This window comes from Salmo trutta, chromosome 32 (assembly GCF_901001165.1).
Source record: "Salmo trutta chromosome 32, fSalTru1.1, whole genome shotgun sequence".
In the NCBI taxonomy this organism is placed as follows: Eukaryota; Metazoa; Chordata; class Actinopteri; order Salmoniformes; family Salmonidae; genus Salmo; species Salmo trutta.
Window position 1 is genome coordinate 29,894,897 of NC_042988.1, and position 11,977 is coordinate 29,906,873.

Genomic DNA, 11,977 nt, shown 5'->3' on the forward strand with positions numbered 1-11,977 from the left:
CAATATATATCACCCAGCCCTATTGTGTCCATGTGTTTGTGTCCTTATGTCTGTTTTTGTATCACTTTGTGTGTATGCGCAGGTAAGAAGCAGGACCTGTGGTACGTCGTGGACCTGTTGACAGGGGAGAAGCAGCAGACTCTCACTTCCTCCTTTGCTGAGATGCTGTGTCCCTCCTCCTCCCTGCTCTACCTGGGACGCACCGGTAGGCACCTGTAGCCCAGCCTACACCCACCTGGCTGGCTTGTTGTCTGAACATCTCCATGGGATATTCATAATTCACTTCTCTCCCTTACGCCACTGGGCAATACTTATGAGGTTCAGTTAGGCCCAGGCTCATAGAGATGTGTTCTGTCTATTCGTTTCTATGGATAGACCCGTTTGCCCCCAACCCCTGTCCCCTCTACATCCCTGCCTCTTCCTGGCTTCACCTGGTCAGCCCTACCTATCCTTCCCCCACAGTCCCAAATCTACTTACTTAATCTCCATAGGTATCTTATCTCCAGCCTATCCCAGCTAATTTGTTTGTACTGTCTAAAGGCGTCAGCATGCAGTTCAGCTGGCAGCTAGCCGAAGTCAGCTAGGCGAACCGACCGTGTGTGCTCACATATTCCCTTAAAAGACATGTGCTTGAAAAACGAGAAAAAAGCAGCTGTAGTACTATTTGTCCATTTTGAGACACCGTAGTCAGTATACACTTCCTCAAAATAGTCAGAATTAATCTAACTCAAGGAATCTGTCATTTATTTTTACATTTTTTTCCTGAGGAGCTCTTTGTTGCCCAGTTTTGAATCTAACTAAGATGGTTGGTGCATAGTTTCTCAATGAAACAATGTGCATGAAAATGAGTCGTCTCTCGTCGAATGACAACAGACTTTATTGAAGAATCCCTACTGTTGACCAATCTCAGACGAAGGGGCGTAGACTTCGGCTACCGACTTCGTCTTGCGTCCAGACAGAAATGTGTGTGCCCGAACACTCAAAAACCCTCACTAAAGTCCAAAACAAACAAAAACATCACAAAATGTCATCATAATATATGCACAAACTCTTCCGAACTGTTTCAGCTGGGAAGCATGCAGACGCCTCAACCCTCTCTGCTAATGGCACTTATGTAAAAGTCTGGCTCTTTTCAATTTAAGGGGCTTTATTGGCATGGGAAACATATGTTTACATTGCCAAAGCAAGTGAAATTTCTCTCCCTCTGACATTTTAACAAGGATCTTGTTGTTCTGGGTTTAATTTTCCACATCCTCATTCACATCCCCTTTACAGCCCTGGGATCAGCTCCCCTCCCGCAATCCTAACCTTAACCATTAGAGGGGAAAATGTGAATCTGACCCAAGATCAGCAATTATGGGCAACTTTCCTGCCTTGGAAATGCTACGCTACTTCCATGCCCATTTGTACTCCCAGTTATTACCGCAGTGATCTGTCATACCCTGTGTCCTATGGCATCCGCTTAATTTTGATGTCACTTTAGATGACTTGTGTGTGGCTTGTAGATATTTATGGCGGTTGTAAAGGTCAGGCTGCCAGGGCAGTAGTCCAAAAAGTAGCCTATAAATGCTTTGAGACGTGGGATACCTCTCTAAGGAGGAACATGAATTTGGACTTCTGTCATGTTATCCTGTGTTTTTCTAAGGTGGCCAGTGTTGTCACCATAGCTAGCATGGCTGTATAGTTGTAATGAGAGCTCTCACCATTTCTTCTAAAAACACAATATCACCATGGGTTGAGTCCTGAGTTTAGTTTCACTACTCTGGCATATCCTACATGTTCTAGGCTACAGTATATGATGTTGTCCCTTCCCCAGAGTACACTATCACCATGTATGACACCAAGAGTAGAGAGCTCCGCTGGAATGCCACCTACTTCGACTACGCCTCCACGCTGCCTGACGACGACACCAAATACAGTAAGACATGCTTTTATATCTCTCGATAGCGACAATGAATGTAGGCTATGTATGTGAGAGACTGAGTTGTTTGCGATATGCTGTCTGGTAGGGCTGTGATGATGCCAGTGTCACAATATATTTTCCATGGCATAAATGAAAACAGGAAGCAGATGTAACTCTTTGGTCCTGTAAGAACCTGCTGGATGTAACATTGTGTGCTATAGCTTGGAAAATAAATACCTGTCACTCTGGATGACAAAAATGATGTTTGTTTCCAACGTCAGGGCTGTTTTCCTAGAAGTTCAATCCGCCTCGTGTTTTTGTTTCCTTGCCATGATACTAACGTGTATTGTGTTACTGATATTGTCCCGGCCCTGCTCTCTGGTTGAAAGTATATCTCATAGGACATAGATCCAGGGAGAGGATTTTCTACTGTCATTATCCTCACAACATATTACTATTGAACATCATCCAATATCAAGGAAACTAATATATTAAATATGATTCTCCTCTCTCTCCTCTCGTTTCTCTTTCCCTCTCTACCTCTCTTTCTATATGTGTATTATCCACCTCACGTCATCTTTCACATAGTTGCACTGATGCAATACGTACACCCAGTTTACGTAACCCCCCCTCTCCCCCTCCCCTTATAGAGATGGCCCACTTTGTCTCCAATGGTGACGGACTGGTGGTGACAGTGGACAGTGAGTCGGGTGACGTCCAGTGGATCCAGAATTACAACTCCCCCGTGGTGGCCATGTACATATGGCAGCGCGAGGGCCTGCGCAAGGTGCCGCTCACCAACGTCGCTGTGGAAACGCTGCGCTACCTCACCTTCATGTCAGGCGAGGTGGGCCGCATCACGCAGTGGAAGTATCCCTTCCCCAAGGAGAAGAAGCCCAAGAACAAGCTCATGTAAGTAGACTGTGTGATCGACAGTGGCCCCCCTTTAGTTACTCAGCTACGGAGGCCGCAAAACCCTGACTTAAGATATGACTTTGTATGTGGCTTATGCTTTCATAGAAAAATACAGACAATTGGATGAAACTTTTTTGTTACTTTTCGACAGGGAAGAGTCTCCATTTTACCCTCATGTCATTGTTTTTCTAGAGTAAATACCCCCAGGGGTGGGTATTTTAAAGTGTAGAGCTGACTACTGTTTTAGCTTGAACTTTCATGCAAATCTTCCCATAGCCATGGGCATTGAATGTGCATACACATATATTCTGCAATGTAGAAAATAGTAAAAAAATAAAGAAAACCCCTTGAATGAGCAGGTGTTTCCAAACTTTTGACTGGTACTGTATATATTTGCATATCTGGGGTGAGGATTCCATCCTGATGGGTTAGGAATAGAAGCCCCACCCTTTTCTATAAACAATGTTGATTGGTTTCTATCAGCTCCAGTCTGCTCAGCAAGACTCCAAGCAGAGCCTCTCCCCTTAAGCATTTGCCACAGCATTTCTGCCAAGACCATTCTCCTTTGACTTCTGTTTAATTAGTTTATCACGCTTATTTAGCCACTTCCTTATCTCTTTTATGATTAATTAAATAATTTACTCCGAATCTCTGTTTTCCTTCAAGGCATTTATTTTGTTAACAGGGGCCCCTTTTGAAAATGCTTTAGCTGAACTCTTGAAGTTTCAAGTAATTTAAGATGTGTTGAGTAAGTTGATTTTGCAAGCAGCACGTGTTACGGTTGATCTCCCCATCCTGAGAACAGGGGTTGGCCCCAACTCTACCAGTCGTGTTAGAGCTTTGACATGCATTCCAGGGCTCTGAATCATTGATGGGGTGTATTGAAGATCTCTTTATATCTATGTTTGATGATTGCACGAGCCAGTGGTGGTGTAGTCAGGACTTGTAGAGATGTATCACTTTATGAACAAATGATGCACATCTAACCAACACAGATGGACTCTTTCAGTTGTGGTTTCACAATACAGTTCTGTACTTCTATTTACGCCAGCTTTCAGAAGAAAGGAGAAATAAGACTATTCGGTGGGTGATCTTGTAGTGTGTGTGTGTGCGTGTGTGTGTGTGTGTGTGTGTGTGTGTGTGAAATTGTCTGTTTGTAACCAATTGTGCAGTTTTCTGACTCAAGTCAAAGCTGTCTACAGTAGAATAGAGAATCTCCCTATTCTAAATGTCCTGGTTGAGGTAGACTATTAGGCTTCTCTTCCTTGTTTAAAGCTAACATTAAGACTATCCTGTTCTGTTGTCTTCACAGGGCCACACTCTACGTAGGCAAGTACTCCACCAGCCTGTACGCATCGCCCTCCCTGGTGCATGATGGGGTCACGGTCGTGGTGAGTGGCACTAGGCTCTTCTGTGTTAGAACAAAATGTGACATTCCGTCTAGAATCTAGAACATCACCAAACAACTGGAAGCTTCTGGGAGCTGATCTCTTAGCCCAAGATCAAAGATGTGAGTTAAGAGTCACAGGGACCCTGCACTAGTGTTGGTTTGGTTGTTTACCTGACCACAACCCAGGTCACAATCCCCTCAGGCCTGGGTCCCTGCAGTACAGAGGAACATGGGATAGTATCAGCAAGACCCCTTATTTCTATCTATTTACGATAAGATGTTGAGATTAATTTGATGTAACCCATTTGATCTTGACATTCCACTTATTTCAGTTTCCTTCTAAGTAGTAAAGGATGTATTCATTTCTATCAACATTTAACAACATTAAACTACACTAAGTATGTGGACACCCCTTCAAATGAGTGGATTCGGGCTATTTGAGTGCTGATGTGTGTAGCGCATAAAAATTGCTTGTCCTCGGTTGCAACACTCCACTGAGTTCCAAACTGCCTTTGGAAACATCATCAGCACAAGAACTGTTGGTCTGGAGCTCCATGAAATGGCCGAGCAGCTGCACACAAGCCTAAGGTCACCATGCCCAATGCCAGGTGTCAGCTGGAGTGGTGGAAATGTCTTCGTCATTGGACTCTGGAGCAGTGGAAACCCATTCTCTGGAGAGATGAATCATGCGTCACCATCTGGCAGTACAACAGTTGAATCTGGGTTTGGTGGATGCCAGGAGAGTGCTACCTGCCCGACTGCATAGTGCCAACTGTAAAATTTGGTGGAGGAGGAATAATTGTTTGGGGCTGTTTTTCAAGGTTCGGGCTAGGCCCCTTAGTTCCAGTGAAGGTAAATCTTAACGCTACAGCATACAATGACATTCTAGACGATTCTGTGCTTCCAACTTTGTGGCAACAGTTTTGGGGGAAGGCCCTTTCCTGTTTCAGCATGACAATGTCCCTGTGCACAAAGAGAGGTCCATACAGAAATTTGTTGAGATCAGTGTGGAAGAACTTAACTGGGCTGCACAAAGCCCTGACCTCAACCCCATCGAACACCTTTAGGAAGAATTGGAATGCAGACTGCGAGCATCAGTGCCTAATTGGCCAACATCAGTGCATAATGCCCTTTTGGCTGAATGGAAACAAGTCCCTGCAGCAATGTTCCGACACCTAGTGGAAAGTCTTCCTCGAAGAGTGGAGGCTGCAAAGGGGGACCAACTCCATAGTAATGCCCATCATTTTCAAATGACATGTTCGATGAGCAGGTGTCCACATACTTTTGTCCAGGTAGTGTATATTAACATTGAACTACTAGTACTTGAAAAGGATGACAATCACAAGGTGACTTCCCTAGTTAAATAAAGGATCCATAATCTAGTGGTTTGTGTGTCTCCTGTAGCCCCGCGGCAGCACCTTCCCCATGCTGGAGGGTCCTAACAGCCAGGAGGTAACAATGGAGGAGGAGTGTGTGATCACCCCCAGGACCAGCGTCAAATTCAACTCTGCCCTGAGGGAACGCAACCGCATCAACTTCATGAGGAACCACCTGCTCCTCATAGGTAGAAAACACCTCTCTCATGCATTTTCCAGTGTCTACCTCCCCCCCCCCCCCAGTGTCTACTACTACCCCCCCAGTGTCTACCTTCCCCCCCAGTGTCTACCTTCCCCCCCAGTGTCTACTACTACCCCCCCCCAGTGTCTACCTTCCCCCACAGTGTCTACTACTACCCCCCACAGTGTCTACTACTACCCCCCCACAGTGTCTACTACTACCCCCCCAGTGTCTACCTTCCCCCCCCAGTGTCTACTACTACCCCCCCCCACAGTGTCTACTACTACCCCCCAGTGTCTACCTTCCCCCCCCCAGTGTCTACTACTACCCCCCCCAGTGTCTACCTTCCCCCCCAGTGTCTACTACTACCCCCCCCCCAGTGTCTACTACTACCCCCCCCCCCCCACAGTGTCTACTACTACTACCCCCACAGTGTCTACTACTACTTCCCCCACAGTGTCTACTACTACTTCCCCCCCAGTGTCTACCTTCCCCCCAGTGTCTACCTTCCCCCCCAGTGTCTACTACTACCCCCCCCCACAGTGTCTACTACTACCCCCCCCCCACAGTGTCTACTACTACCCCCCCCCCACAGTGTCTACTACTACTACCCCCACAGTGTCTACTACTACTTCCCCCACAGTGTCTACTACTACTTCCCCCCCCAGTGTCTACCTTCCCCCCAGTGTCTACCTTCCCCCCCAGTGTCTACTACTACCCCCCCCCACAGTGTCTACCTTCCCCCCCACAGTGTCTACCTTTCCCCCCCCCAGTGTCTACCTTTCCCCCCCCAGTGTCTACTACTACCCCCCCAGTGTCTACCTTCCCCACCAGTGTCTACTACTATCCCCCCCAGTGTCTACGCCTCCCCCCCCCCCCAGTGTCTACCTTCCCCCCCAGTGTCTACGCCTACCTTCCTCCCCCAGTGTCCACCTTGTGTTATTATAGTGCCCTCTGCTGGATGCCCAGTCAGTTCTCAAATGTGGAACACAAGCGTTGTCCAAGTCCATGCAGTTGTGGCAGTAGAATAAGGATGGAAGTTGGTTTTGAGAGTGATGTCAGTTTGATGATTATTCAAGGATTTAAGAATGTGTTATTGATGTTATATAGATGTTATTACACACACTGTAATATCATCATAGTGATGATGCTGATGCTGGTTGGATGCGTTTCTCTCCCAGGTCATCATGAGACGCCTCCTGATGCCCATAACAAGATCCTGGAGAAGTTCCCTGACAGTATCCCACGCCAGCAGGGCAATGTCATCCCCCCCACCACAGAGAAGACCCTAGAGGAGGTGTGTGTTTCAGTCCTTCAGCATGCCAACTAACCTCTCCCCTTTGATTGATTTGATTTTGTTGGGGTATAAAAAAGATCTTCTCCCTCATCCTCCCCTAGAAGGTGAATGAGAGTGACATGGGAGAAGGCCCCACTGTGGGCCCCAGTCCCCCGGCGGTCACCTCCATCCAGGAGCAGCCGGGGCGGACCACACCGGTGAGAGTGGAGGCCCCTGTGGACTCCATGCTTAAAGACATGGCCACCATCATTTTCAGCACCTTCCTCCTGGCCGGCTGGGTAGCCTTCATCATAGTCTACCCCAAGGTGAGGGAGCACTGACACCTAGTGGTGATCTGGTGTATGGCTGTTGCTGTTACTACCTGGCTGTACAGATTGTCAGTCAACAAGCTGAACATGAGTGACAAATGTATGAAGTAAAGCCACAGTTTAGTTCCAGTATGATGGTAGGCTCTGTGTTAAATGTAGGAAGTAAAGCCACAGTTTAGTTCCAGTATGATGGTAGGCTCTGTGTTAAATGTAGGAAGTAAAGCCACAGTTTAGTTCCAGTATGATGGTAGTCTCTGTGTTAAATGTAGGAAGCCACAGTTTAGTTCCAGTATGATGGTAGGCTCTGTGTTAAATGTAGGAAGTAAAGCCACAGTTTAGTTCCAGTATGATGGTAGGCTCTGTGTTAATTGTAGGAAGTAAAGCCACAGTTTAGTTGAAATGCTGAGTTATGGATATAACACATACCTGACTTGAACATTATAGCTCACTTATACATGTACTTCCCAGAGTGTTCACAAACAGCAGCAGCTGCAGCATGAACAGTTCCAGAGGCAGTTGGATGAGCGGCTGGATCTCCTGAGGAGACAGCCTTTCCCTCCCCCAGGGACCGACCTGCCCCTGCTGGCCCCGGACGCTGACTCGGACCACAGCAGCCCCAACGGCACCCCCAACATCACCCCCCGTGCATCCAACCACTCCAACCTGTCTGTGCCTGAGCTGGGCAGCTCCGCCAACGAGCACGAGGACGGAGGTATGGAGGACACAAGTGGATACACACATTGATAAAGACACACACACTGATGCACACAATTACTTACACATACTGTACACACTCACTTACAGTAGGTGCTCTGTTCATCTTGATGCCTGGCAATTGTTTTGAAAATGAGAGAAAGATACTCTTCTGATTCCAATATCTGATGTGCTTTTTTATGGTTCATCAGATGAGGACTCCACCATGGTCAGAGTTGGAAAGATTACGTTCCGGCCCAAAAATGTTTTGGGACACGGTGCAGAGGGAACCATCGTGTATAAGTAAGTCTCAACCCAGGCTAATGCATCTACATTTTGTAACAAAGTAAAATGAAAGTCAAGTTTAGTGTCTTTTTGAGGCTGCTCAGTTAGTCGTTCAATCATCTCCACTCGTCATATAGACTCTCTTAAGAGTCTTTGGCCGCATCCCCATTATTTCTGTGCAAGTGGGTAGAGAATTGGGACACAACCTTTGTTTTTTTATTTATTTTGATAAATGTTCAGTTTTACAAACATACAGACAAGAACTCAACCTTTCTTTGTAAAGTGTCTGTTTAGGAATGTTCTACTAACCTTCCCCTGCTCTGTCCCCCAGGGGTCAGTTTGACAACCGTGCCGTGGCAGTCAAGAGGATCCTCCCAGAATGCTTCAGCTTTGCTGACCGTGAGGTGGACCTGCTGCGCGAGTCGGACGAGCACCCCAATGTCATCCGCTACTTCTGCACAGAGAGGGACCGCCAGTTCCAGTACATCGCTATAGAGCTGTGTGCCGCCTCACTGCAAGAGGTACTGCAGCCTCACTGACCACCAAACCCAGGGGTCTGCAACACCCGGCCCACGAGCCAAATGCGGCCCACAAGCCAAATGTTTCTGGCCCTCCAAAGTTGTCTTAAGCCCTACAGCACCCTCTCTCTTCCTGACCTTTCAGCTTATGCTCTCATTCATTTATTTATTCATTAATCCTCTTAAACTTGCTTCTTGTTACTTTCACTCACTCACTGGATGCGGACTCTTTGTGTTTCCTCTTTCAGTATGTGGAGAGACAGGATTTTGATCGGCATGGACTGGAGCCTGTGATGCTGCTGCAGCAGACCATGTCAGGACTGGCACACCTGCACTCCCTCAATATAGGTAATAATCACAAGATGTGTACCTCCACTAGGTTTTAATATAAGTTTTCATGAAGAACAGAAAGGTTATACTCAAATGTTTCTATATAAGTTACAGTTAGAGTAAACCATACAGTAATATTTTCAATAATCACCAGACTGCTGGACTAGGTACAGTAAACATCTAAGATCTCCTAGGTTACAGGTTATTCTTCAAGCCTGATCTCTTCCCGTCCCCAGTGCACAGAGACCTGAAGCCCCACAACATCCTGGTGTCCATGCCCAACGCCCACGGCCGGGCGCGGGCCATGATCTCCGACTTTGGCCTGTGTAAGAAGCTGGCGGTGGGCCGACACAGCTTCAGCAGGAGGTCCGGGGTGCCCGGCACCGAGGGGTGGATCGCCCCAGAGGTCCTCAGTGAGGACTGCAAGGACAACCCTGTGAGTGGTCCCTCTCTCTACTGGAGACATGACTGGTCCTGATTTTATAGATAGCAGCTGTCATGAAACACAGGCCTGTGTGACTGTCACTGTCTGATACGAATTTAAATTTATGTGAATGCAGTTCACTGTTACATACTTATCTTGCCTTTATCAAAGACATTGATTGCTAACCATCAACAGAACACCATTATTGAACTCCTAACCTCTCTCTCTCTTCCTCTGTAGACGTGCACGGTGGACATCTTCTCTGCAGGCTGTGTGTTCTACTATGTGGTGTCCTGGGGATGTCATCCCTTTGGCAAGTCCCTGCAGAGGCAAGCCAACATACTGCTGGGTGCCTACAGCCTGGACCAGCTACAGCCCCACAAACATGGTGAGCACATCACTTCCTGTTCTTCCACAGGAAGGTGGTGAGGGGAAGTTGGTGTAAGATTGGTTTGGAAATGATTTTATTTAAACCAGGATGTTGACTGTCTAAGAAACAGTTGTTTCTTGCTAGTGAGCATCAGTTCAGCCTTTGAAAGTACAAAGAAGAGAGCCAAAAGTTTACATTGGACAGTTTTGGTAAAGGCAGTATTAGAGTTATTATAGACAGACGGGGCCCTGATGTTATTGCAATTTTTTTTAATGCAAACCCAAACATTGACAATCAGTTGTTTCACATCAGAGACCGCTGTTGTGGAAAATTTGATCCAAAGATTAGGCAGAGACTCATTTATAATAGTGAATTTTTAATACAGACGAGAAGCTGCTAGGTAGATCTCTCTCTGATAGCAGTCAGGGAAGGAACTCCAAGAGTAAATGGCTACATGTCCCTTATATAGTGGAAGGTAATAATACAATCATATTGTTACAAGTTATTTTATACAAGCAACAGTTCCAGAACACAATGGCCATGTTTTAGGGTGCAGACATAACAGGAGTTATGAAATGCATAACATCACAGTCCAACACAGAACAATAACATAACACTTGAGAAGTGACAATAGCTCACCCCAATTCTGCCATAACACCGCCCCATAGTGACTGAGTGTTTGGTCTTGTCTTTCCCAGAGGACATTGTGGCCACAGACCTGATAGAACAGATGCTGAATATGGAGCCCCAGAGGAGGCCTTCTGCTGAGAGCGTGCTCAAACACCCCTTCTTCTGGAGCCTGGAGAAACAGCTGCAGTTCTTCCAGGTCACAATCAAATCCAATACTTTTCTATTAAAACTGTTCCACATAAATCAGTATAGCACTAGAGATGCAACTGTGAAGGGAACATTTTCCAATAATGACATTTTTTTTTTTTTAATAAAAACCCATATTTCATCTTGTTTCCCCTGTAGGACTTGAGTGACAGGATAGAGAAGGAGCCGCTGGACGGACCAATCGTAAGGCAGCTGGAGCGAGGGGGGCGGGCCGTGGTGAAGCTGGACTGGAGGGAACACATCACAGTGCCTCTACAGACCGGTAAGAGACTGGCCTGAGATCAGTTGTAGCTACAACCACATACCTATCTTACAAGACTTTGTCCATGTCATGTGTGTAGACTGGTAAAGAGACTGGTCTGAGTTCAGTTTTAATCCTACTACTATGCTAGTGCCTTTAATAAATTAAAGGGTATATATTTCATGATTTAAGAAACGATATGACCTACTACAGTTTTGTACTGAACCTGATTTGTTAGGGTTAATGTTTCTCAAGTGCAGAAAAGATGTCAGTGTAGTCACTGATTATAAAATGCAGTGACTGTGGTTTGCATTTCCTGTCAATCCAGACTGCAGCATTTAGCTGAGCTCTTCTCAACCTAAAAGGCTGCTTTGCTTCCTGTTGACAGTGTTCATCTGTATAGGGCTGTTTCATAGGGTTGTTCTAATCTTAATATGCTACTGTATGTGAAAGAAATGGTGAGAGAAGGTTCGCTGTGACTGTTGCATTCATGACTTTTTAATTTGCATGTTACTCATTTGTCTATTTAGCTTGTTGTTATGTTTTAGTTTTCATGCATTGTGGAGAACTAGTCAGCTGAAGATTTCCTGGCAGGTAGACTATATATATATAAGATATCTAACTTTAAACCAGGACATTGTGAGGTATTTCAATCTTGCTGTATTATGAGACTTCTAGGATAAATTAGACATTTTAGGATAAATTATTAGAATGTACTGTGTGGATTATTCATTGCATGTATTTTCTCTGTTGGCAGATCTACGCAAATTCCGGTCATATAAAGGAGGGTCTGTCAGAGATCTTCTCCGCGCCATGAGAAACAAGGTATGGGTGTCTTTCCAGCTAAATTATGCGTGTTTACCAGATTAGATGTCCGTGTATATGAATCCTTCTTCTTTTGTCCCTCCT

The 11,977-nt window shown here is 46.0% G+C and overlaps 1 protein-coding gene across 2 annotated transcripts in view; it reads left to right on the plus strand.

The window, feature by feature from the left end:
• ern1 (endoplasmic reticulum to nucleus signaling 1) overlaps window positions 1-11,977 on the plus strand; it is a 29,707-nt gene that overhangs the window by 13,396 nt on the left and 4,334 nt on the right. For both annotated transcript variants that reach the window (XM_029728679.1, XM_029728680.1), the window contains exons 6-21: window positions 83-205; window positions 1,817-1,918; window positions 2,554-2,815; window positions 4,131-4,209; window positions 5,613-5,772; window positions 6,947-7,062; window positions 7,164-7,367; window positions 7,839-8,082; window positions 8,276-8,366; window positions 8,680-8,869; window positions 9,115-9,214; window positions 9,433-9,632; window positions 9,861-10,008; window positions 10,689-10,816; window positions 10,966-11,089; window positions 11,826-11,893. In XM_029728679.1, coding sequence (XP_029584539.1) covers window positions 83-205; window positions 1,817-1,918; window positions 2,554-2,815; window positions 4,131-4,209; window positions 5,613-5,772; window positions 6,947-7,062; window positions 7,164-7,367; window positions 7,839-8,082; window positions 8,276-8,366; window positions 8,680-8,869; window positions 9,115-9,214; window positions 9,433-9,632; window positions 9,861-10,008; window positions 10,689-10,816; window positions 10,966-11,089; window positions 11,826-11,893 — 2,339 coding nt within the window. The remainder of the gene's footprint in view (window positions 1-82; window positions 206-1,816; window positions 1,919-2,553; window positions 2,816-4,130; window positions 4,210-5,612; window positions 5,773-6,946; window positions 7,063-7,163; window positions 7,368-7,838; window positions 8,083-8,275; window positions 8,367-8,679; window positions 8,870-9,114; window positions 9,215-9,432; window positions 9,633-9,860; window positions 10,009-10,688; window positions 10,817-10,965; window positions 11,090-11,825; window positions 11,894-11,977) is intronic.